This window comes from Scyliorhinus canicula, chromosome 8 (genome assembly GCF_902713615.1).
Source record: "Scyliorhinus canicula chromosome 8, sScyCan1.1, whole genome shotgun sequence".
Lineage (NCBI taxonomy): Eukaryota > Metazoa > Chordata > Chondrichthyes > Carcharhiniformes > Scyliorhinidae > Scyliorhinus > Scyliorhinus canicula.
The window spans coordinates 43,336,234-43,363,668 of NC_052153.1; the positions used below are offsets into that span (position 1 = coordinate 43,336,234).

At 46.0% G+C, this 27,435-nt stretch overlaps 1 protein-coding gene across 1 annotated transcript in view; it reads right to left on the reverse strand.

Annotated features, from left to right (window-relative positions):
- Positions 1–10,707, reverse strand: part of LOC119970207 (prolow-density lipoprotein receptor-related protein 1-like) — a 31,042-nt gene extending 20,335 nt beyond the window's left edge. Inside the window, exons 1-7 of the mRNA XM_038804454.1 lie at positions 10,564–10,707; positions 10,196–10,309; positions 7,733–7,963; positions 6,989–7,108; positions 6,543–6,659; positions 4,111–4,311; positions 1,338–1,506 (exon numbers count right to left, since the gene is read on the reverse strand). Of these exons, the coding sequence (XP_038660382.1) occupies positions 1,338–1,506; positions 4,111–4,311; positions 6,543–6,659; positions 6,989–7,108; positions 7,733–7,963; positions 10,196–10,309; positions 10,564–10,648 (1,037 nt within the window). The 5' untranslated portion in view covers positions 10,649–10,707. The remainder of the gene's footprint in view (positions 1–1,337; positions 1,507–4,110; positions 4,312–6,542; positions 6,660–6,988; positions 7,109–7,732; positions 7,964–10,195; positions 10,310–10,563) is intronic.
- Positions 10,708–27,435: the final 16,728 nt, after the last annotated feature.

Here is a 27,435-nt window from a genome sequence, read left to right on the forward strand (position 1 = left end):
CGACACCTGCACCATGTGCTCAGACATGGCACCAGAGGAAGTACAACACACCTGTGGCCATCACAGCCCTTTATGCCTTGGAATCATTCCAGGGTTTGATCAGGGACCAGTGGCATTGTGCAGGCCACAACAGGTGCATCTGACATCTGTCACAGATGCCCTGTTTGCCCAGGTGGAAAACTATACAAACTTTGACATGGAAGGGGGGGGGGGGGGGGGGGGGGGGAAGGGAGAAGAGAGAGAAAGAAGAAATAAGAGGAGATGGGCCAAGGTTCAGAGGTCAGCCTTCATAGTGGATAAGGTGCCCTCTGGGATCCTCAACATGCTTCGCTTTCCTTGCTCTACTGCTATGTCTGGTGCCCATGTGTCATATCCCCAGGATGCATATTGAAGTGGAAGCATCCAGCTGTGTACCACATCCTGTGGCCTTTGAAGCCCCTGGCAGGTGTTCTTAGAGGACAGAGCCCTGGAATATGCACAGCCATGCCACCCTTCCCTGTGTGCCAACTGCAAGATGTAGCCAGAGTGCAACTCAGGGGAGCTGATGGCCACAATCCCCATTCCATGCGAAGGGTCTGGTTTGGCACCCATTCCCCTGTGCCCATAGGGCCCTGGGTTCACCTTGGGACAGAGGGGCAGCTGGTTAGAGTCTCAGCTGCCTCCATCACCAGGCTCTGCCAGCCCCGATGTCTGCACCACTGTCAACACCTTCGGCAATGCTCCTGAGATTGGAGCACAGCCATCCACTGCAGTGCTTCCGCAATGCCCACCCTTGACTGGGACAAGCTTTGCAACACCTTGGCCCACTCCCATCTCAGAGTGGAACATGTGCTGAAGATCAGCCTGCTACTGGGTCACATCCTAGGTGAGTTGGACATTCTGCCAATGCCCTTAGCCATGGCTGCACAACACCTTCACTCGTGCTGCTGATGTCATGCAACAGAGCCGGCACTGCAGTCACCAACCTAGCATTGTTGGCCTTGGTGCCACACATTGGGTGCAGCAGTCTTCGGTGAGTCTTCAGTGCCATGGCTGCAAGCTGAGTGGGGGTTGGCTGTGCAAAAATATTGCTCGACCTGGTTAGGGGCGGGTGGGCTGTATGGTCCCAGCGAATCAACTGGTGAGCCTTTGCTACGAGGCCTTGTTAAGTGGACTAATTAGTTGTATACTGTTCCTGGCCTCCCTGGGCAGCAACACACAAGTCTTTGAGAATTGCATCCACAATGTTATATCAGCAATATGCTGTTACATAGAAGTAATCGGTATCTGCTGAGCACCTTCTTCAGCCAACAAATGGAAGAGTGTTTGGAACCCGATTCTATGGCAGATTTTCCTACCTTTTTCTTGGAAAGAGCACCAATTGCTCTGGCCTTGTATTCTTCTCCAGAATAGTCACAAAACCATTGCCGTTCGTCATGCCAGCACAAATTTTCTCCTCAAGGTGGTTGGTCCAGAAAATTAGCCCAGTGAACCAGTCAACAGCTATACTAGTCACTCCTTTGGCATCTTGATAAAGGATCAAAATGTAGTCAATTGTAAAGTCATCATTATTAGGTTTATTGTGTAATATTGTGTAAACAGACCAAAGTGGCAGCAGACAGCAAGCATGGAAGGGAGATCAAGATCAATGAAGACACCCAAATGAGGGGAATGGTTCCTCCACACTTTTTCTTCTGCCTTCTGTCCCCTCCCTCCCCAAGTGCAATTTTGATAGCACCAATACCATTAGCTGCAAGTGAGAAATTTACTACTTGGGCCCAACCATCTCCAGATGCAATGACCCCAAGACACGGTGTAGGAAATTCAAGAACATTGATCATTCAACCCGTTTGATTTGCATCTCATCCATCATGTTTCCCTCCTGCACCAAAATACATTGCAGCAACTCCAGAACACTGGTTAAAACATTCCCCTCAAAATTGATAGCTGTTGATGGGTCTCCTCAGATCTCAGCCCTTACAGGGGATCAACATCTCTGGAAGGCAATTAGGATGGGCTATAATGGGAACTGAACATTCAGGGCATTAAAGGATGGCAAAAGGGAAGGAATGAGGTAGTACTGTTAGTAAAGAAGGAAATAAATGCATTGCAAGGAAGGATATGGGGAGGTGTGAAATGCCCCATGGGGTAGAAAACACGGGGGGGGGGGGGGGGCGGGCGGGATGTTGTCTTATACACCCCCTAAACCAGTAGTGGAGATCCAGAGAAGTTAGAAATCAGATGCATTCAGTAAGGGTGCAACAGGGCGACTTAGAACAAGCCATTCTAGATGGGTACTGTGCAGAGAGAAAGGATTAATTAGCAATCTGGTGCAGGATCCCTTGGAGAGAACAAGAGGGTCCCAAATCCAAATTACGAGGGAAGATGTGGACCTCTAAGGACCACACCATGCAAACCCCAGAATTGGTTGACAGACAAGAAACAAAAAAAGGCCCATTTATTCCCACTGAGCAGCAGGCAGTGATGGTTGTGGGGTACTACAGGGATCAGTGGAGCTCCACATTATATAAATTACCTGGATGATGGAACTAAATTACAATTCCAAGTTTCAGGGTGGAATTAGAGGATGCAAAGAGGCTTCAATGATTTTAGCGAGTGGGAAAACATGGCAGATGCAGTACAGTGTGGCCAAATGTGAAATTATACATTTAGAAACAGAACAGTGATATTAGGTGCATGGGATCGGTGTGTCCTGGTACACACCAGTCAGTGGAAAGGGTGAAGCAAGCATTAGGAAAGTAAATAGCATGTTGGTGCTCATTGCAAGAAGGATTGGAGTTCAGAAGTAGGGATGTCTCACTGCAGCTACAGGGCCTTGCTAAACCACACTAGAAGTATTGTATGCAGGTTTGGTCAAACTATTGGACAGACTTGACATGCAGGTTCACTGGGCTATCCTGGAAGATGGTTCAACTGGGCCCATATTCACTGGAATTTAGGAGAGGAGAGCTGATTGAAACATTAATTCTAACAGATGTTTCTCTGGTTGGGAAATCTAGAGGAAGTCTAGAACCAGGGAACATTCTCAGGATACAGACAGCATCAAGGTATGGGGAAGAAAGCAGGAACATGGCATTGAAATGGAGGATCCACCATGATTGTATTGAGCCAAAGGGCCTACTTGTTCAGGATCTTACCCGTAACACCATGGGCTCTTAGTCTCATGTGTGGCACCTTGTCAAAGGCCTTCTGGAAATCAAAATAAAATCACATCCACTGGTTCTCCTTTTGTCTAAATTCCTTGCTACTTCCTCAAAGAACTAACAGATTTATCAGACATTACCACCCCTTGACAAAGTTGCCGACTGTCAAAATTTAGCATGCACTTCCAAGCACTCCACAATCTAGTCTTCAATAATGGACTGTAAAATCTTACCAATGACCAAAGCCAGGCTAACCAGCCTATAATTTCCCCACCTTCTGCCTCCCTTTCGGGTACATTAGCCACTTTCCAGTCCTCTGGGTCCCCTTCCTGCCTCCAGTGATTCTTGAAAGATGCCACCAATGCCTCTACAATCTCCTGAGCCATCTCTTTTAGAACCCTGGGGTGTAGTCCATCCAGGTGATTTATCCACCTTCAGACCTTTCCCCCAGAACCTTCTCCTCAGCAATGGTCACTGCACTCACCTCTGCCCCCTGGTTCTCCTGGAGCTCTGGCATCCTACTGGTGTCTTCCACTGTGAAGACTGATGCAAAGTTACTATTCAGTTTGTCTGCCATTTCTTTGTTTCCTATTATTACTTTCCAGCCACATTTTCCAGTGGTCCAATGTCTATTTCTGCCTCTTTTACCATCTTCAAGGATTACTGGAAAAGGTTGCCGTCTGTCAAGTTTTTGAAAAGCCTCCCCACTACAACAACGAAAACTAAATGAAGTAACAGCTAATCATTGCTTAATTCAGTAGATATACCAAATATTCATAACCTATTTTAAGGTTTAATTGAAATTTGTATGAGGCTTGTGATACAAGCTACAAGCCTAATAAGCCAATTAAAACTTGTGCAATGATTCCACAGGATGGAGACAAAGTCCTACGAGTGAGCAATAAAAAATGTACATTGCATAGGATGCACTCATTCTTGCAATATATTGAAGTGAAAAAAATAATACCTGTGTAAATTGGGGAGCTGGAATTCTCAGCTAATGAAAATATAGTCCCTTTCACATTCACCCAGTAAAATATGGACTTTGCCTGGTCATATGCAATAGCCACAACATCTTCAGCAACTCCAATTGACAGATGGCTCCTGCTGTTCAAATCCAGTACTCCTAGGCTTTGAGATCCTGCCATCAACATTAAAGTGGTGCCTTCTGCAAAATAAAAACATTGTTGTGGGTGCCAATATCACACGAGTCCAAGTCATGTCTGTTACTATTAGTTCTTTCTACCCATTTATATATGGAGGTGGGGTGCAGGTGCATGAAGCATTAGGAATATTCATCTTCAAACATGCACACTGCAAAAGGAATGATCGTTAATCCTAGACATTTTAGGAAATGACAGATTCAATGTAGTTAATTCTGCCCAACACCTAGAGTTACACAAAACCTCTTAAAATTCCCAGGGAAGAAAAGTGGTCTATACTGAAAAAGCCTGGGGGACCATTAGAATTAACAATTTTTGGAAACTTGAGAATGATTACAAGCTCACATTTGCTATTAGAATGACAGTTGAGAATTAACAATTATGGAAGTACAAATACTGCAGATTAAGCAGGTGAGGGGCAGGCTTTTTATGTCAGTATCATGGGAAGAGATACTTTAGGCTTCAAATTAAATCTAGCTCGTCAGTGTTTAAAAGTTCAATGAGGGAGGGAGGAAGGAATTGTAGCACAGTGGGCAGAAGAGGGAGTGGGTGGGGAATGCAGGCTGTGCAAAAAGGGAACATGGGGCCTTGTTGAAAGTGTGGTCACGTTAGACAAGGTCAGACTGACAATGGTTCAGCATGCCTGGATAAAGATCTTGCCTTGGACAGTTTTAAATGCACGATGAGGCCAAAACACTCAGCTTCCTTCATTTCCATTCTTAAGTGGTGCTCCCCAGGAAATTCCACTAAATAGCCAGGAGCATTATTTGTATTAATTTTTTTGCACTATTACTCCATGAAAATATAAAAATCAGATTGAGATGAATGTTCAAAGGTCCAGGAGTGAGCTACACTCCAGGTCCACTGTACCACAGAGACTGAAACCATTGACAATCACAGCAACGCAATAAGTAACTCTTGGACATGAAGCAAACTGCAGTCCAAATCCTACACTGATCCAATCAAGGCCCATTGTTTAATTCTTCATTAAAGGGAGAAACAATAAATGTTCACCTTGCAGCGACACCCACTGCTGTGAGATTTAAAACCTGAACCATATTCACAAAGTAAGAAGTCTTATAACACCAGGTTTAAAGTCCAACAGGTTTGTTTCCAACACTAGCTTTGAGCACTGCTCCTTCCTCGCCCAAGGAAGGAGAAATACTGTGCTCACCCCAGTCCAACATTGGCATCTCCAAATCATATTCTCAAATATCAAGAGGCACAACTGAATGCCCAGTTATGATCGAGTGACACTGTATTCATGAAGGGTACCTTGCCTATGCCATTCATCACCAACATGCATCACTCTTGGTTGGCAGGTGGCAAGGAAGGGAAAGGAATACAGTATCCCCATGGTGCTTAGTAAATGTAGCCTTCAGTAGGTGTCTGTATACAAAAAGCTAGCCCCATGAATACCATCTGGAAACAATAAGTCACTATATTAGAATGGGACTAAAAGCAGAATGTAAATCTGCCACGAGGTTAGTGTACATTAGGCTTTACAAACAGGTGAGATGTAGGAACTATGAAAAGTGTCCATCTTTATGCAGCCAATAAGACTGTCCATATGACGTGTAGATGCCAAAATCCAATTAGTGTGGGCCACAATACTAGACTGAAAAGATGGGGCCAACAAAGCACAAACCTGGAGCAGGCAGGTTTCTCAGAGTTCCCCACATCCATCTAATGACACTTTTGACCCTGGGGGGGGGGGGGGGGGGGGCAGTTCACTGGTTTAGCACATATTTCAGCACTAGGGAGCTGAACTCAGATCAGGCTGCCATTTTGAAATGGTGCCCCAACGTGAGCGTGGTCCCCCACCACACATGGTAACTATCCCATAACCCCGAGTGAGAACACTGCAATATGGAGTCCCTCCCTCTTCAGCCACCCCCCATCCTTCACCCCCCCCCCTCCTCAACAGGCATGGCCCCCTCAACAGTGTCACACTCTTGTGGACAAACATTGATAGGTGCCCCTGGTATCAAGGGAGGCCTGAACTATGTTTACAACCTACTTTAGCGAGCACCATCTGGTCCCATTCCTTTTGGGCAGAGTGCCAATTCTGACACCTCAGAACTTGCTTGTATCCTACGAGATGCAGGCCGCCAGAAAAGGCCACAGGAAGCTTTGCAACACAGCCAGAGAATCGCATTCCTAGTATATCCATTAATCTTAATCAACACTTTTGTATAGAGCCGTAATTTTAAACCTCAAACTGCTGATTACTTACCAAAACAGTGTTTGCCATCAGGTTGTAAAACCATGCCAGCTGGGCAAGCACAATGTGCACCCCAAATAGTTTCTTTGCACAAGATGCTGCAGCCTCCATTATTGTCCCAACACTTACCTAAAAAACAGGACAAGACATTTTTGCACAACTATGAATTTAGACATCTCCTTGCAAAACCACCATTGGGTGGTTAACCAGTTGATCTGCACATAGCAGGTAAAATGTCAACATTGAAAATGGGGAACAGTCCCATACACAATTCCCTTTCCACTGAAAGCCAGAAGGGAGATGGATGCAACTCCACAAACAAAGCTAGAGATACAAAGGCCATCAGGAGATGGCCACAATTCATTGTGGAGAAGGCACAAATTACATTAATTGAACAAGAGGCTTGAAAAATTCAGCATTAAGATAGTTGGCAGGAAAAAAAAAAGTCCAATGTTTACCACATGATTCAGGTTCATCAGTCCCATCAATGCAATCTTGTATCTCATCACATATTTCATGCTCAGATAGGCATTTGTTGCTGCATCGATATTCTGCACATGTTCCTTCATGCTCAGCTTCTGCAGCCAAGAATAGATTACAACTTAGTCCAATATTAAAATGTGGGTTTTATTGGCAAAATTATGCATTTTAATTTCCAAATCTAAGTGTACAGGACTACGTCTCCAATGAGTGCAGAACATTTAAATACTATAGAAAACCAAAGGTTTAAAATGGAAACAGACTTTAAAAACACTCGTTCGAGCTGTTGTAGATGACCCCTGGCCGTAGGAGACTGAATTGCTTTGCTATTATTCAGTAGTCGATGGGGACTTTTCAGTATAGTACTATCCATGACCTGCACTAAGTCGGTTACACAGAGCTGTGTGCAGGCTGAAGCATGGAGACAGTTTTTAGCGTGGACAAACAGCACCGTCTACTCCAGTTCAGGGATCCTAGAAGCCAATAAAGCCTTCTGAACCTGCTACCTTCCTTGACAATTGGAGATGGGCATTAAATCCTGGCCTATCACATGAATGATTCATGATCTGGATGGAAAGATCTGACTGCATTTTACAACAATGTCAATTTAATCAGGTTTCCTAGGACTATATTTTAATGTAATCTCCAATGGAATAGAAACAAGAGCAACCTGGCCCAGCTTCATTTAGACCCATGATACTTAATTCCAGCACAGAGCTCACCACACAATTCCTCATCCGAGTTGTCACCACATTCATCAACACCATTGCACTTTGCAGTTTTCAAGATACATCTTTGGTTCCTGCATTGCATTCCAAGACAGGTCTTGTTTAAGCAGTTGACTTCATCTGAACCATCACTGCAGTCCACCTTGCCATCACACAAATTCCATTCATCAATGCAGTACGTGCCATCAGAACACTGGATTTTGCCTTCACCACATTTGGAGTAGTCTAGGATACAGGTTTCAAAAGTTAATAATCTTCAAAACCACACATCAGAAGAGGAAAGTTTGATAGCATCTCCATTTGTTACTTTGTACAACTCAAAGCCAAGCTTATCCTAGTTTGATGAATTTACCACAGTGCAAGCTTGGTTGCAAATGGCTGGGCATCATGATGGCAGTGCTGCCTCAGCACCAGGGACCTGGGTTCAAATCCAACTTCAGGGAGACAGTGTGGAGCTTATCCATTTCTCCTTCTCTCCTCTTTCTCTCCCTCTCCCCCCCCCCCCCCCCCCCCCCCCCCCCCGGCCCAAATTTCCTCCCACAGCCCAACAGTGCAGCTTAGGTGGATTGACCATGCTAAATCACCCACTAGTGTCCAAACAGCTATGTGGGGGTCACAGGGATTGAGCATTCTTTCAGAGGGTCAGACTTTATGGGCCAATTGGCCTCATTCTGCATTGTAGAGAAAGTCTGATTCTTGTACAATCACCACTGTAGTTGTCAGACCCAAATTTGGGAGAGTACACTACACCTCCCATTTTTACTACAATGGGAAATGATGAATGAATCAAATCATTTAAAAAATATGCCAAGACTATTAACTGCAAAAGCTCATTCAGTAATATGGTTGCTCAGGATGGTAGAAGCACTCACTTTTAGAATACTTTGCAATAATTAATTTAACTTCTATCATTTTGAGTCTTTAGTCCATTCCCTGAGAAATTGCGGAGTCAAGTTTAATAGTCAATAAAACTTTGCATCCTTAATGGAGCCCCATCTATTTGTGATAGTTAAAGGAAGCTGATAAAATATGCAATCAATTGACTAAATAGCTGGATTTCAATCTCAGGTAATCAGGAAGCTGAAACAAGCTTCCAGCAATTGCAATATTAATGAAGGCTCTTTCAGTAGCACAAAGTTAATAGACCAGCAAATGTTAATTAGTTGTTCAGTATATTTTTCTGCAAAAATTGCCATTTTTAAAGTTAGATCTGAAGTACTGGCACAAAGTCACTTTTGATACCGACTTTTCTTCTGGACCAAATTCCCCGATGAATATTTCAGATTCATGAATATCAAATATAATTATGCAAGTTGGCCTCCAGCAAGTCTTAACTTGACCTGAACATTAATAAAGGCTCAAGTGGAAGCTCTAACCACCCTGCACACAATACCATTTAGTACACAATTAGCCCATAGCCTCCTGAGAATCCAATTGAATCCTCCAGTCTTTGTACACTAGTGTTCTCTGCAAAGTTGAGAATTTCTAGCACAACACACTTTTTCTCTCTTCCCCTCCCCCCCCCCCCAACCACCACAAGGACAGTGTACAACACAAGATGCATGATAGCAATTCATCACAGCTACAGCTCCTTCCAATTCCACAACCTCCCCTCATCCAGAAGAGGGCAGGCAACACATGGGGAACAAACTGCAAATTCCTTTGCAAACCACCATCATCCTGATGTGGAACCAGATCATCCCTTTTCTTATTACTGGGTAAACATCCTGCAACTCCCCAACTGTACTATGGACGTATCTACATCAGCTCTCCATCACCTGCTTGACAACAAATACTGGCCTGGCCAGTATTTGTTGAAGGAATAAAAACAACCGGCTCCATCAGGGACACAGGTCTTAGCAGGATTACTATTCCTCCCAGAATTCTACTCCCTCTATTGCACTTACTCTGGCTGCATTTTTATTTGTTTCAGAAGTCTCTAGACTTCATTTAAAGAAAAGTGCTCTTAGTCACACCTCATCACCATTAGGCCACCACAGCATACATCCCCTGATCCTACTGACAACCAATTACTCCACATGGTTTCACATTTAAACAGCAATGATTTCAAATGATCAGTTTCATCCCCATCAGATACTTAGAAAATAAGCAGGAGGCCATTCAGGCCTTTTAAGCTTGCTCCACTATTCATCGCTATGGCTGATCAAGTTCAATACCCTGATCCTACCCACCCCCTCCAAATAGTCCTTTAGCTACTTTCTGGTGGTAGTGCATTTTACAGATTCAACCACTCTCTGGGTGAAGAAATCTCCCACCTCAGTCCTAGAAGGTTATCCTCAAACTACCTAGTTCGGGACTCCCCACCACCAGGAACAGTCAAAATTTTAACAGAATTAGACAGGGAATGTTTGTAGGGGGTTCCCTCTGACCTCTTATGAACGATTCTCTTACAAGGTGCAGTGAGGTGGTGATGTCAAAGTTTCAAATTCAACTTACCACATCGTTCATCAACACCACCAGGGCAATCTTCATCTCCGTCACAGAGCCAAGAAAGTGGGGCACAGCTATCTCCACAGGAGGCCTGGTGAAATAATCCACATTTGTCCACACCTACCAGGAGGAGAGGTGGAAGATTCAGTGAAGAGGTACAACAGTCACAAGCTAGAAACGTGCACGCATCTGGCAAAACACTACTCAATATCTCGACTAACAGATGTCTCACTTTGACCACGAAAGAGAAACAATAAAACCCGGCCAGAAAGTGCAAGTTATACTATTACCCTATCCCAGCGTCACCTAGCCGGAATACCCGAGAACTGAGGCCGTTTAGATTCATCTGTATTTTGGTCAATAATCTTACTTACCCTCGATATTAATATTCGCTTCAGAAAGAATTAACGAGTTTGTAAATATCCCCAGGAACAGCCACTTTAAAATGAGCCAGTCCATTTTTTTGTTTAGCTGACCCAAGCCAGCACTGAATGTATTGAAAGAAAGTTATAAAAGTTTGCCTCGAAACACCCTTCATAAAGGCTCACTCATTAGACCCAAACCCCCACTATTCGTCACATGGGCAAAGTGGAAATCTATTAACTCCATTTAGTTATTCATCCGTTAATTTTAGTCTTTGTGGATTGGCGACCAGTTGATTTCACTGGTCTTTCCACTAAAAATATTGCTCTTCCACTTAAAGTTTAACTAGTTCGGGGGCGATTTCTAATTAGTTAAATGGGAATACATCGTCAATTGATGTCACGATCATGTGGCAGGGTAGCTACGTCACAAGAATTCGTCACAAGATGCAGAACTGAATAATGCCATATATTATCAACTGAATACCATTCACTTAAACCTATGAGCATATGGCAACCATATATAATTACACCCTATTTAATTTCGATTTATGCTTTGTATAGTTAACCATGCCACATATAAATACAACGTATGTGAAATTGCTTGTCAATGCCATCAGAGTTATGGATAATTGCATCACAACTATGTTTATTTACCATTATATTATTTGGATCTTTTTAATTTTCCTTTATGGTATATTTTCCATTTATGTCTTAGGTCACTCTCACCGGGTGCAGTGCAACTGCCTTGGCCTCTGAGAGTCTCCCCTAGTGTAAAATGAAATGAAAATGAAAATCGCTTATTGTCACAAGTAGGCTTCAAATGAAGTGGGTTTGTCCTTATGCTACGCCAGTTAGCTTGACTGCCACCTACGCCTGTGTGAGTCTCCCGCCTATTGATGGTGAAATGTCAGCCGGAAGTGCCCCAACAGTGCAACTCCACAAGAGAGAGAGAAAGAGGCACCACTGTTTATCTCTAACCAGTAGCCTCTCTTGAGTGAGCGTGTTGAAAGTCTTCGGATTCCTTTTGGGTCCTCACCTTCGGAATTATGTTCTGGCAATTATTGTGACTCAACCAGAGCGGACAGTGAAAGAAAGGAGAAACTGCAACAATGTTAAATTTACAAATAAATAATTTATTCAAGAAAATGAGGCCCTCCACAACTCAGACTATAACACACAAACACCGGTTATAAAATACTATGGGAAGCAAGAAACTAAACGGCAAATCAAAAATTCTTACTTTTACACAAGTTTACTTAAGCACACACGAATATATATACATTGTGGTGAATAATAAACCTCAGTAATTCACACTGTACCGGATTGTGTGTAATCGCGCGGCCCTGCCCATAGGGGGAGATGAGGAGTTTGTACTGGGCTCCACCCTTTACTCAGCCCATGGCTCCGCCCATGGCTCCTCCCCCAACCGGAAGTATAAAGATCAGTGCTGTGAGCCTGCTGCCAGTTCATCTCGAGTTCATCTTGTCACAGGCAGGCTCTGTTGTAAGACGATTAAAACCACTGTTCACTTCTAACCACGTGTCGCGTGAATTGATGGTCTCATCATACATATCCACTCACCACCAAACCTGCAACAATCTCGCCTAATTGGGAGTTTCTGTGGTCTAAGGGAATATACTCACAATTCCCAGGAAAATAGTTAAAACAGGCACGAGTATTTCTTTGGCTCTTTCTCAAAATTGACTGGTCCATTTGGCTCCTGGGCCTTGATCCTGCTGGTATGGCTCCTCCGCAGGAATCTTTCATGGTCTCTGTAGTCTGGTAGAAGCACAGTAGTAGTCTCTACTCTGCCCGGAGTCCCGTATTCCTCAGGGCAAAAACCCGAATGGAGCTGACTGGCCCCTCCCACACGTGAGTTCCAGGACAAAGGCCTGCTAATTGCTGGCAGGATGAAACTGATTTGATCAGTTTCTCCACAAAGGTTCAGTAATGTCTCCGGAGACCGCTGATCTCTTGCAAGTGGCTCAAAGTTGGCGTTGGGGACAACTTTAATGGTTTTCTCACTAGTAGAGTGCAGTTTTGTCTGGCTACTTCAAAACTCATCTCCATACCATTGTCTCTCCCGAAGTTGATTCTGGCCATCCAGACCCTTCTCCATAATTATCCAGTTGGCCCTGCCATGACTCATGGCCTCTTTTGTTCCTATCCGAGATGGATCGGGGGAAGCGGGGGGCTATATTCTGCTGTCTGCCTTCTGGCAGACATTTGGTTTGGGCTGCTTTCTGTACAGCATTTGTCCTTTTAAAATGGACTATATCCTTTTCAATTCTTGCCCAGTTTTGTTCAGTTTCGTTCAGCTGATGAGTTGCAATAACTTACAGTAGTCTCACTTCTTCTTCAGCTCTCTGCCCAAAAGCAGGTCCGACCCACAACACCACAACCCCCATCACAGATAGGGCAAGGAGACAGGCCCACCCAAGAGTAGATTTTAGCATGCGTGTTGTCACCTGAACTATCCATAGAGACGGTAGAGGCTCCAATTTATTTGCTTGATTTGCACCCTATGCACCACCTTGAACATTCACATAATTTGCCGTCAACACACATTGGCAGCAGTATGTACCATCTGCAAGGTACGCTGCAGCATCTCACCAAGGCTCCTTCAACAGTTTAATTTAGATAAATGTGAGGTGGTGCATTTTGGTAGATCGAATTGGGGCAGAACCTACTCAGTTAATGGTAGGGTGTTGAGGAGAGGAGGATTATTAAACTAGAAAGAGTGCAGAAAAGATTTACTCGGATGCCACCTGGACTTGATGGTTTGAGTTAGAAGTAGAGGCTAGGGTGGCGCAGTGGTTAGCACTGCAGCCTCACGGCGCTGAGGTCCTAGGTTCGATCCCGGCTCTGGGTCACGGTCCGTGTGGAGTTTGCACATTCTCCCTGTATTTGCATGGGTTTCGCCCCCACAATCCAAATATGTGCAGGGTAGGTGGATTGGCCACGCTAAATTGCCTCTTAATTGGGAAAAATTAATTGGGTTCTCCAAATTTATTTTAAAAAATAAGTAGAGGCTGGATAGACTGGGACTTTTTTCCCTGGACAGTAGGAGGCTTGGGGGTGATCTTATAGAGGTTTATGAAATAATGAGGGGCATAGATAATGTAGATAGTCAACATCTTTCCCCAAAGGTAGAGTTTAAAACTAGAGGGCAGAGGTTGAAGGTGAGAGGGGAGGTTTAAGGCGAGAGGGGAGAGGTACAAAAGGATCCAGAGGGGCAATTCTATCACACAGAAGGTGGTGAGTGTCTGGAATAAGTAACTGAGGTGGATACAATTTTGTCTTTTCAAAAGCGTTTAGATAGTTATATGGGAAAACTGTGTATAGAGGGATATGGGTCAAATGCGGGCAATTGGGACTAGCTTAGTGGAAAAAACTGGGTGGCATGGACAAGTTGGGCCAAAGGGCCTGTTTTCATGCTGTTAACATCTATGACTCTATAACAGCACCTTCCAAACACACAACCTCTTCCACCACAAATAACTAGGGTAACAGGTGCATGTGAACACTGCCACTTGCAAGTTCCCCTCCAAGCCACATCTTCGTCCTGGCTTGGAACTATATCGCTGCTCCTTCCCTGACGCTGGGTCAGAAACTGCAGTGGGGGAAGAGGCTATACAGAAAGGATGCTGTTGTTAGAAGACTCTAGGCAGTTAGGACACAGAAAAGCCCTGAGAGCCAGTCACTGCAGCTATGGTTGCAATTTGGATATTGTGTGATTTGTAGCTCATGGAGAAGCCCTGGAAGCTGTTCAGTTCAGTTAAGGCTCAGGGGAAGTACTGGGGAGCTGAGAAGGTGGTGGAAGATTTTTGGTTCTGTACTGGAGACAGTTAGCACTCAGAAAAGCCATGGCAGCCATGGGAAGTGCTGTGCATTCAGAAGACTGGAATCTGGAGAAACCCAGAGCCAGTGTCAGCTCAATGAAGCTACTGGTCTGCAAAACTTTGGAAGTGCTCTCGTAATTGGAGCCAGGACTATAGCTTTGTGAATCCGATGGGTGTAGTCTTAGGAAAGGAGATTAAACTATCGGGAGGTGAGTAGTCATTGAGGCAGTCTGAGTCAGAACAAGTGTTGAGCGTGTTGGAAAGCTGGGTCTTCGAAAGTGAAATGTTGAAATCAATTGTGAGGGAAACAGAGTTTTAGTGAGATTTTGTGACTCATAGGGGTCACTGAAATCTGGGTCAAGGCAGGTTTACAATGGAACACACTGTGCTTAGGCACAGGGTCCTGATCTGATAATGGGCTCAACAAATAAGCCCAGATACACAACAGGGAAAGCACTGATCTGAAGTCATTGAGATGATAAGGTTCCCCACGGTAGGCTATTGCAGAAAATAAGGAAGTATGGAATTGAAGGTGATTTAGCGGTTTGGATCAGTAATTGGCTAGCTGAAAGAAGACAGAGGGTGGTGGTTGATGGCAAATGTTCATCCTGGAGTTCAGTTACTAGTGGTGTACCGCAAGGATCTGTTTTGGGGCCACTGCTGTTTGTCATTTTTATAAATGACCTGGAAGAGGGTGTAGAAGGATGGGTTATTAAATTTGAAGATGACACGAAGGTCGGTGGAGTTGTGGATAGTGCTGAAGGATGTTATAGGATACAGAGGGACATAGATAAGCTGCAGAGCTGGGCTGAGAGGTGGCAGATGGAGTTTAATGCGGAAAAGTGTGAGGTGGTTCACTTTGGAAGGAGTAACAGGAATGCAGAGTACTGGGCTAATGGCAAGATTCTTGGTAGTGTAGATGAACAGAGAGACCTCGGCATCCAGGTACATAAATCCCTGAAAGTTGCCACCCAGGTTAATAGGGCTGTTAAGAAGGCATATGGTGTGCTAGCCTTTATAAGCAGGGGGATTGAGTTTCGGAACCACAAGGTCATGCTGCAGCTGTACATAACTCTGGTGCGGCCGCACCTGGAGTACTGCATGCAGTTCTGGTCACCACATTATAGGAAGGATATGGAAGCGTTGGAAAGGGTTCAGAGGAGATTTACTAGGATGTTGCCTGGTATGGAGGGAAGGTCTTACGAGGAAAGGCTCAGGGAATTGAGGTTGTTTTCGTTAGAGAGGAGAAGGCTGAGAGGTGACTTAATAGAGACATATAAGATAGTCAGAGGGTTAGATAGGGTGGACAGTGAGAGTCTTTTTCCTCGGATGGTGATGACCAACACGAGGGGACATAGCTTTAAATTGAGGGGTGATAGATATAGGACAGATATCAGAGGCAGTTTCTTTACTCAGAGAGTAGTAGGGGTGTGGAACGCCCTGCCTGCAACAGTAGTAGACTCGCCAACTTTAAGAGCATTTAAGTGGTCACTGGATAGACATATGGATGAAAATGGAATAGTGTAGGTCAGATAGGCTTCAGATGGTTTCACAGGTCGGCGCAACATCGAGGGCTGAATGGCCCGGACTGCGCTGTAGTGTTCTATGTTCTATGTTCTATGACTAGAAGGGAAAGAGGCAGCAGTCAAGGTGCAGGTCCCTTGTGTTTTTATGAAAAAAACAGGTGCCTCGATCTCAATCAGTGCTGAGGAGGCAACTCTACAGCAAAGCAGCCAACAGCAAGGCTAGGTTGTTGAGTGAGGTGAGGTGCGAGGTGCCAATTGTCAAGCAGAATAGTGGTGCAACTCAGCCCCCAGGCCAGAGCTGAGGAGTGCTGGACATGTGGGACCATAGCCAGGCAGCGTGAGCTAGCAGTGAGGTGAGGGGGTCACAATACCCAAGCCAGAGCTGAGGACGGCTGGGCAAGCCATAGCCAGGCAGCCAACAGCGAGGCGTGGTTGGTGAGGTAAGGCGCGAGGCGAGGCGAAACTGGAAAGGGGGCTAAACTGTAATATCAAATCTGGGAGAAGGGACAAAACTGAGACGGGAAAACCTGTGATGTGGTTAACATTTGGAAGGAGGCTAATACTGGGAGTGAGAGGGCTATGTTGGGAGGGGGATAAAATCGGGAGAGATGGAACAAAATTGGGAGGGGCAGAGCTGCTGAGGGATCAAAGCTCGAGAAGGGGGTAACACCGGAAGGAGGCTACACTGGAAAGCGTGTTCTTTATAAGCTAAGAAGCATTAAAGCAGTTAAGCAGTGATCAATTTACGTAATTTTGTGGTTTGTGCCTTTGTTTCTGTGGGGCGAGGGTGGGCGGGATTGGGAGGGGCATGATGCTATTGAGGGTGGAGCATGTCATCAGTGAGGGGGAGGCCCAGTAATGAAGGGGAGTGAGGGGTCCCACAAAGTGTAAGTCTGCTACTGCATCTGGGTGGTTTGCTGACAAATCTGTGGGATTTGTGTTAGTCACATCTGCCATTTAATGTGCAGTCTGCTGTGTTTGGTTACAGGTAGCCTATTAATTCATATTTAACTCATATTAGTTCTGAATGTTGGAGTATAAATTAGATATTGTAATTGTTTTACTTTTCTGACTACGTAGAGTAAAGTTTATTTAAAATTGTCTTCATGACTTTATTCTCCTGGTGGCTAACTGGGATTTCAACCTGTCTACTTTAAACAAATAAAGTTACTGGTCCCTAACTGGATTGAAACATGAATTGGAAGCTTGTCTGGAATTTCAATTCCACACACAAGGGGCGCGATTCTCTGCTCCCATGCCGGGTGGGAGAATCGCGGGAGGGCCGCTCTGGCACCCCCCCGCGATTTTCCCACCCCCCACGGCGACCCGCGATTCTCCGACCTGGATGGGCCAAGCGGCCTGCCGTTCCCGACCGGTTCACGCCGGCGGCAACCACACCTGGTCGCTGCCGGCGTGAACAGCGCGCCAAAGGTGAGTATGGGGCTTGTGGGGGGCGGAGAGGGGAGTGAGCACCACGACCGTGCTCGGGAGGGGACTGACCCGCGATCGGTGCCCACCAATCGTCGGGTCGGCGTTTCAAAGGGACGCACTCTTTCCCCTCCTCCGCCCTGCAAGATCAAGCCGCCACGTCTTGCGGCGCAGCGGAGGGGAAGACGGTAGCCACGCATGCGCGGGTTTGAGCCGTCAGCCGTCGTGACATCAGCAGCGCATTCGCGGGTTGGAGCCGGCCATCCTGCGCATGCGCGGCTGACGTCATTAGGCGCGCTGGCTGCGTCATTCTCGGCACGCCGGGCCTTGACGCCAGCGACAAGGCCCCGCGGCCGAGATTTACGGTACTGCCCTCCTAGCCCCCCAGGGGGGAGAATAGGGGGCAAGGAGCGGCCTCCGATGCCGTCGTGAACCTCTCCGGGTTTCACGACGGCATCGGGCCTTGCGGAGAATTCCGCCCAAGGACTGGACTTGCATTGATTAAGGCGGATAAGATATTCCAGATGAATTTGAGCACACTAACTGTAAAGCAGAATGGCCTTGTCAGTTGCTATGATTTTTGTGGACAGGGAAGATTTATCCCTGAGTGATTTGCAACAATTAGGCAAGGTTAGTGTTACAGATAGAAGGGGATTCATTTAAGTAGCATTAATTTCTGCTCTCATTATCTGCCTGTAAACAGAAAGGTGTTTGAATTTGTTTCCCTCTTTATAAGCGGCAGTACATTTCCAACACCTCAATTTTTGTGTGATTCAATTGTCTATAATAAGCCCACAACAAACTCAAGATAGGATGAACTCAAAGGGTTAGTTTATTTTAACACATTCAAAACACAGGGGGAGGGTTGCAATGTTGCCTCCACTATCAGACAGTAAAGCGAAGGCTAGAGAGAAGAGAGATTTACAGTAAAAAGACTCCAGAGAAAATCAAAATTGGTTCATATGGGTTTCAGAGTCCAGAATCAGAGCCCAGTAAGGCATTATTTTACAGAGGTCAATGGGCTGAAATCTGGACTTCACATACTGAGATAGGCATTCAGAGATGAATTGGTCTTGTCGGTGATGGTGCAGAAGTTCCAGCAAAGGCAGTGTAGATCGGGCCAGATGTTCAACCTGGGCACAGCTCCATTTTCTGCGAGGCTGCCAGTCAGATGGTAAGCAGTAATCTGAGGTTAATTCCGCAAGGCAATATTATTGTTCCACGGGCCAGAGGCCCATGTCACATGACTTTCCCTCTACTATATTTTCAACAAAGGATGTTTATCCAATGTCTGAAAACTGGCTTGGCGTTCCAGGCTGTTACCATCTTTTTCATTAACAGGTGAAATAGAATGTTTGAGAGCCCATTGACTCAGGAGAAGTTCTGCCTCTGCTGACCAGCTGGGTTATCAAATACAAATGACATTTTTTTTTTCTTTTTAAAAAAAGTTAAAAAAAGAAATAAATTTATAGTATCCAATTTTGTTTTTCCAATTAAGGGGCAATTTAGCATGGCCAATCCACTTACCCTGCACATTTTTGTGTTGTAGGGAGTTAAACTCAAGTAGACATGGGGAGAATGTGCAAACTCCACATAGACAATGACCCGGGGCTGGGATTGAACCCATGTCCTCAGTTCGAATGACATTTATGTAACTCTCTTTGAAGCTGTGCTGTGCTGTTTCCAGGTGCATTTTAGCAGCTCCTCAGAGATGATGGGATGTGAGATTCCTGAATCGAGAAGCGGAATTTTTTGTTCTGGACTCATAATGTTACGATCGCAGTTGATGTTATGACTGGACAGGCAGATCCAAGAATCCAAGAGTCCTGGCCATAACCTTGACTTTTTTTTAAAGAAAAACAGAGTCAAACGACCACTAATTAATTTTTAGCAACAAAAAAATTCTTAAACATGAACGGTTTGATACCTTCCACTTCAGAATTAATTTTGTCTCAAAGTTTGTTACACACTCTCCCAAGATCTAGCCACCAATTTTCATGATTATTTCAAGTGATGTCTCCCAAACAGTAATACAATCTCCCAAGTCTGGAATACGCTTCCTGGCATCTCAGTCTTCTTCTCAGCTCTGCCTGTCTTTACTGAACAGTTCTCTTTTCTAGTACCTTTAACCTCAGGCATCTTGGAAACTTCTCTTCATTTCTTTAGTTTCCTTAACTAGTTGAACTTTAGCTCTCACCACTTGCTTTCTTAACCATTACTTCATGGTATGGTTTTCTTCTAGCAATGCTGAGAGAGGTGTTCCTCCTCCAGCTTTCTAAATCAACCAAAAAACAAATTCAGCTAAAACTAAACTCAAAAGCCTTTCTACCTGGAAAGAGCCCCCAGTTGCTAAGCAAATACCACTTTTATTTATTCTTCATACCGCCACTCACTCTAAGCACAATAGAAGCACAGTTGCAAACGAGTCAACCCCCACACAACAAACATCATTATCCAGCATGAATCTAACTATGGATTGATCCTGCTTTACACAGAAACATTAAATTAAATCAACTTAAAACTATACCTTATTTCTAATATTTACTAATACAAATATAAATCCCTTAAATCAACCTTTGTACCGGAACAACAGACACAGCTACAGCCATTTTAAAGATCTTTGTTCAGTTTAAAAAAAAATTAGAACTAGCCTTGAGGACATGTGTATATATTTTATAAAAATATACAGTGTGAGGCTGCACGGTAGCACAGCGGCTAGCACTGTTGCTTCACAGCGCCACGAACCCAGGTTCGATTCCCAGCCTGTGTCACTAGCTGTGTGGAGTCTGCAAGTTTTCCCATTGTCTGCATGGGTTTCCTCCGGGTGCTCTGGAGGAAAGACGTGCCTGTTAGGTGAATTGGACATTCTGAATTCTCCTTGTCTATCCGAAAAGGCGCCGGAGTGTGGCGACTGGGGGCTTTTCACAGTAACTTTATTGCCGTGTTAATGTAAGCCTACTTGTGACACTAATAAAGATTATTACATTAGACTACTATTATTATTCCCTCACATTAGGTTAATCGCATTAGCAGAAGAGTTCAAGTTCGAGTTCAAAGCAGGGGCTAAGATCGCAGACATAGCTAAGGGAATACCACAAGTTCTAGGATCAGATGAAAAGCCTGACACATCCAGTTAACTTGAGGTAGAATTCAGTACAGGGGAAACCACTTGCAATAGAAAAAGAAAAATAATTGAAGTAACTTGAAACAGAAAAAGAAAGAGAAATGCAAAAACTTTAACTTGAACTCCGGAGACAGACATTAGCAAGAGAGGAAAGAGAGTTTCAAAGAGAGAAACCAGACAGCATGAACTGGCTAAAGAAAAGTTTAGGCTGCGGGGTGAAAAAGAATTTAATACTTAAGATGATGGGTGTGATCTAACGGAAAGGTGGCTAAGTGTGGCAACAAGCGGGTATCTAACATTAATTACGGTACTTAATGGTCGCCCACGGGGTTTACGCTGCAAATGACTGTCCTGCCAGATGATTCAACGGGACAGCACCTGGCAGCTCCCTGTTAATGAGGGGGACCAGCTCTTAAACCGGTTCCACAGAGCAAACCCCAGACAGCACGCAGCCATGCCACTGCGCAGACCAGCTTTGTGATGTGGGGAAGCTGACCTGGCCAGACTGAGTGCGCGATCGAGTCCGAATGGGATACACTGTTCCCCTGAGAGGCTCAGAGAATCGGCCGCAGAGCAGTCAGTGCCACCTGGGAGGCAGTGGCAGCAGCCATCAGCGATGGGAATGTGACAAGGAGGACCGTCACCCAGTGCCGCAGGAAGCACAATGCCCTCCATTGAGCCGCACAGTTTGGCACCAGTCCCTCCTGCCACTGCCAGAGGGCCCCCGATGTCTGGCATCGGCCCTCCTGCATAACACCGCAACATGCCCCAGCACCTTGGCATCCACCAGCACACCCCACCCATGCCCAGCAGTGATGTACCCGCCTGTCCCTCACCATGCTCCACCCACAACTCCTGCAATGCATGACGCGTACGGCTCACAATGCTCCCTCTGTGTTCACTGAGGAAAGGTTGGCCCACATCAGACGGGAAAGGGCCCAGACGGGCGGCAGAGTGGCGGAACTCAGGGCCCTCACCCGCTATGAGGTACGGACCCTGGAGGCCGCGGGGGTGACCAAGGGCAGATCGGTCACCAACGTGGACATTGGCCACCGTTGCAGAGGTGAGTATCCACTGCCCCCCCCCCCCCCCCAACCAAACGATCTCTTACACGTGCGTTGTTCGTGCCAGGATGATTATCCTTCCCTCCCACTGACCACATGTCATTCTCCTGCAGGATCTCCATCCGCGATGCCGGCTCCATAAGAGAACACCTCAGAGGAGAGCTCCGAGGATGCCACCATTGATGCATCCCGGCTGTCATCCCCACCCTCCACCAACGCAGAGACACACACCTCGGTGAGCACCACAATGTTGCAGATGTACATCAGGTGGAGCCAGGAACATCCAGGGGAGGCAGCAGTCGGAGGTCTGTTGGATCCCAGAACCCAGCTGAGTACCAGTCAGAAACCGAGCCTCTGGACCAGGCTATCCTGGAGCTGATGCGGTTGATGGGGAGCAGCCGTGAGATTCAGAAGGGGATGTCAGCGAAACTCTAGTGACTCCGATTGGAGGAGTCCCAAAGGCGATGGGCACAGGAGATTGCGGCGGAAATGAGTGGCACCGAGGCCAACACTGCTAGGGTGGCAACCCTAGTGTAGAGCCTGGAGCATAATGTCAGCATTGTGAGTGGTGGTGTCCAAGGCGTTGCCCAGTTAATGATGGTCATGGCTGAGCGCCTCGACAGCCTGTCCTAGTCGCTGGGCGACATGTCCCTATGAAAGTGGAGCTTTCCGAGGCACTACAGAGCATGTGCCCGTCGCTGTGGTAGTGGCAGAGCACGGAGGTCTACTGTGAGGAAACAGGGGGGGGAGGGTGCCGGCACCATTGGTAGCTAGGGACAGTTGGGGTCTCGATTGTACAACATTAACAACATGTTACACCTGAGACATGTGAAGCTTCCATCATGTTATTCTGCACTTCTTCAGTTTATAAGAGGAAATAAGTTCGGTGGGGCAGGAGCATGCTGACACAATGGGCCTGCCGGGACAGTCCTTTTTGTGGATTTTGGGAAGTAGGTAAAAACGGGCTCCATCCTCACTCCTCTGGTCCATTCCCTCCCCACCTACATCCGGGATTCCTCTGATGCCCTGCGTCATATTGACAGCTTCCAGTTCACGGGCCCGAACCGCATTCTATTCACCATGGATGCACAATCTCTCTGCACCTCCATCCCACACCAGGATGGCCTGAGAGCTCTTCGCTTCTTTCTCAAAAAGAGACCCGGACAATTCCCATCCACCACCACTCTCCTCCGCCTGGCTGAGCTCTTTCTATCTCTCAACAACTTCTCCTTTAACTCATCTCACTTTCTCCAAATCAAAGGTGTAGCTATGGGTACCCGCATGGGTCCTAGCTACGCTTGTCTTTTTATGGGGTATGTGGAACATTCCTTGTTCCAGGCCTATCCGGGTCCCCTGCCACAACTCCTTTACCGACACACTGATGACTATTTTGGTGCCGCGTCATGCTCTCGCCCGGACCTGGAAAAATTCATCAACTTCGTTTCCAGTTTTCACCCCTCCATCACTTTCACCTGGACAATCTCAGACACGTCCCTTCCCTTCCTTTATTTTTCTGTCTCCATTTCGGGCAATAGACTATCCACTAATATCCACTCCAAGCCCAGTGACTCCCACAGCTATCTGGACTACAGCTCTTCGCACCCTACACCCTGTAAGGACTCCATCCCTTTCCCTCAACTCCTTCTCCTCCGTCGCATTTGTTCCGACGATGCTACTTTCAAAAATGTGTTCCTTCTTTCTCGACCGTGATTTCCCACCTACAGTTGTGGACAGGGCCCTCAACAGTGTGCGATCCATCTCCCGCGCCACTACCCTCGCCCCCTCCACTCCCTCCCAGAGCAAGGATGGAGTCCCCCTCGTTCTCACATTTAATCCTACCAGCCTCCGTATGCAAAACATAATCCTCCGCCATTTTCGCCAACTCCAGCGTGATGCCACCACCAAACACATCTTCCCTTCACTACCTCTGTCAGCATTCCGCAGAGACCATTCCCTCCGAGACAATCTAATCCACTCTTCCACCATATCCAGTACCTCTCCCATCCCTGTGGCACCTTCCCATCCAATCGCAGAAGGTGTAACACTTGCCCCTTTACCTCTGCCATGCTTAACATCCCAGGCCCAAAACACTCATTCCAGGTTAAGCAGCGTTTCACTTGTATATCTTCCAATTTGGTCTACTGCATTCGCTACTCCCAATGTGGTCTCCTCTATATCGGAGAGACCAAACACAGACTGGGTGATCGCTTTGCTGAGCATCTTCGGTCTGTGCGCATTCAGGACCCTGACCTTCCTGTTGCTTGCCATTTTAACAAAAGACCCTGTTCCCTTGCCCACATGTCTGTTCTTGGCCTGCTGCAATGTTCCAGTGAAGCGCAACGCAAACTGGAGGAACAACATCTCATCTTCCGGTTAGGCACGCTACAGCCTTCCAGCCTGAACATCGAATTCAACAACTTCAGATGATCAGCTCCACCTCCACCCATTTGTTTTTATTTCATTTTAACTGTCTTTTACCATTTCTTTCTTTCTTAATATACATTTAATTTCTCCCCCCCCCCCCCCCCCAATCTTATCCACCTTTCCTGCACCTTTCTCCTCTTTGCTGCCCCCTTCCCCTCCCTCCGCACCTACAGTTCATCCTCTGACGTTAGTTACTCTGCTGTTTGACCGTTCACATCTTTTGTCCTCTCTGGGGAATGCCATTAACACTCTTTCCCCTTGGTTTCTGTGGCCATTCGCATCCGGTTTCCCTGGGTTTCTGTGGCTATGACTCATCTTTCGTTCTCTCTCCACAGTATAAATATTTCCCACTTTCTCTGTCTGCTAGCTTTGACAAAGAGTCATAGAATATAGAACATTACAGTGCAGTACGGGCCCTTCGGCCCTCGATGTTGCGCCGACCCGTGAAACCATCTGAAGCCTATCTGACCTACACTATTCCATTTTCATCCATATGTCTATCCAGTGACCACTTAAATACCCTTAAATTTGGCGAGTCTACTACTGTTGCAGGCAGGGCGTTCTACACCCCTACTACTCTCTGAGTAAAGAAACTGCCTCTGACATCTGTCCTATATCTACCACCCCTCAATTTAAAGCTATGTCCCCTCGTGTTGGTCATCACCATCCGAGGAAAAAGACTCTCACTGTCCACCCTATCTAACCCTCTGACTATCTTATATGTCTCCATTAAGTTACCTCTCAGCCTTCTCCTCTCTAACGAAAACAACCTCAAGTCCCTGAGCCTTTCCTCGTAAGACCTTCCCTCCATACCAGGCAACATCCTAGTAAATCTCCTCTGAACCCTTTGCAAAGCTTCCACATCCTTCCTATAATGTGGTGACCAGAACTGCCGCAGTACTCCAGGTGCGGCCGCACCAGAGTTTTGTACAGCTGCAGCATGACCTTGTGGCTCCGAAACCCAATCCCCCTACTGATAAAGGCTAGCACACCATATGCCTTCTTAACAGCCCTATTAACCTGGGTGGCAACTTTCAGGGATTTATGTACCTGGATGCCGAGATCTCTCTGTTCATCTACACTACCAAGAATCTTGCCATTAGCCCAGTATTCTGCATTCCTGTTACTCCTTCCAAAGTGAACCACCTCACATTTTTCCGCATTAAACTCCATTTGCCACCTCTCAGCCCAGCTCTGCAGCTTATCAATGTCCCTCTGTATCCTATAACATCCTTCAGCACTATCCACAACTCCACCGACCTTTGTGTCATCTGCAAATTTACTAACCCATCCTTCTACACCCTCTTCCAGGTCATTTATAAAAATGACAAACAGCAGTGGCCCCAAAACAGATCCTTGCAGTACACCACTGGTAACTGAACTCCAGGATGAACATTTGCCATCAACCACCACCCTCTGTCTTCTTTCAGCTAGCCAATTACTGATCCAAACCGCTAAATCACCTTCAATCCCATACTTGCGTATTTTCTGCAATAGCCTACCGTGGGGAACCTTATCAAATGCCTTACTGAAATCCATATACACCACATCAACCGCTTTACCCTCATCCACCTGTTTGGTCACCTTCTCAAAAAACTTAATAAGGTTTGTGAGGCATGACCTACCCTTCACAAAACCGTATTGAGTATCGCTAATCAACTTGTTCTTTTCAAGATGATTATAAACCCTATATCTTATAACCTTTTCCAAAATTTTACCCACGACCGAAGTAAGGCTCACAGGTCTATAATTACCAGGGTTGTCTCTACTCCCCTTCTTGAACAAGGGGACAACATTTGCTATCCTCCAGTCTTCCAGCACTATTCCTGTCGACAAAGCCGACATAAAGATCAAGGACAAAGGCTCTGCAATCTCCTCCCTGGCTTCCCAGAGAATCCTAGGATAAATCCCATCTGGCCTAGGGGACTTATCTATTTTTACACTTTCCAAACATAAGCCTTCTTCTTTCTCTTGACAAGTGCTTCAACTTCCTTAGTAAACCACGGTTCCCTTGCTCGACAACTTCCTCCCTGCCTGACAGGTACATACAGTACTTATCAAGGACACGCAGTAGCTGTTCCTTGAAAAAGCTCCACATTTCGATTGTACCCATCCCTTGCAGTTTCCTTCCCCCATCCTATACATCCTAAATTTTGCCGAATAGCATCATAATTGCCTTTCCCCCAGCTATAATTCTTGCCTTGCGGTATATACCTATCCCTGCCCATCGCTAAAGTAAACATAGCTGAATTGTGATCACTATCACCAAAGTGCTCACCTACATCTAAATCTAAATCTTTCCTCCTACAGGACTCACAGCCTCACTCACCGGCAGACTTTCACTCACCCCCTTTCAGCACCCTTCTTCTGGGTCTTCGACATTTCTCGTCTTTCTTGTGACTTCCCACAACAACTCATCCACAAACTACCCCGGAAACCGGGCATAAAACCAGAGACTCTAGCAGGAGCCACCTAATGTGCCACCGGATGTGATATACCTGGCAAGTTGATCTATGATGTTTTTGTCTCGATCTTTAAACTCAGCTTCGTATGGATTAGACAGTTGTCTATTCCGCAGTTAGCTTTTTCCTGTTGTTTGACAAACATACAGACAAAGAGATATCAGTGGTTAGATTGTGAGTGTTGCCTGGTTGTCCTTTATTTTTCTTTCAGGCAGAACATGGTATTGGCTGTGGCAAAGTCATGCTTGTCACGTGACAAAGGACGAACAGTTCTGTTTGAGTTTTTCTTTCCAACTTTATGTTGACTGAGGATGTCTGCACACATGGTGTGGACATGACCAATTTTGACATTGAAATTACCCATCAGGATAATATTGTCATCTTTAGGGATTGATTGTAGGTGATGGTTGAACCTTTCCTTTACATCGTCATTGTGGGGGCAATTGCACTTATGAGTGTTGCGTGTCTCCCATGTTGTTGCAGGCAATGGTGTAAACTCATCAGATCATTCATTCATGCTTTTGGGAAGGTTTTTAATAAAAACTCTTTATTAGTGTCACAAGTAGGCTTACATTAACACAGCAATGAAGTTATTGTGAAAAGCCCCTAGTCGCCACACTCCGGCGCCTGTTCAGGTACATGGAGGGTGAATTAAGAATGTCCAACTCACCTAACAACACGTCTTTCGGGACTTGTTGGAAGAATGCGGAGCACCTGGAGGAAACCCACACAAACACGGGGAGAACGGCAGACTTCACACAGATGGTGACCCAAGCCGGGAATTGAACCTTGGACCCTGGAGCTGTGAAGCCACAGTGCTAGGTCCTGTGTTATCTTTATCCTGATGGAAAAACAATCCCTGTTCCTCTAGGAGCTAGACCACTCCAAAAGAAAGTGTGTCCTTCTCCTATTTCTTCAAGCTAGCCTTCTCTTGTTAGCATTGCCTTACAGGCAATGAAACACAGGGCAGCTGTGTTCACACCGTACAGGCTAAGTTCCCTGTATACTACT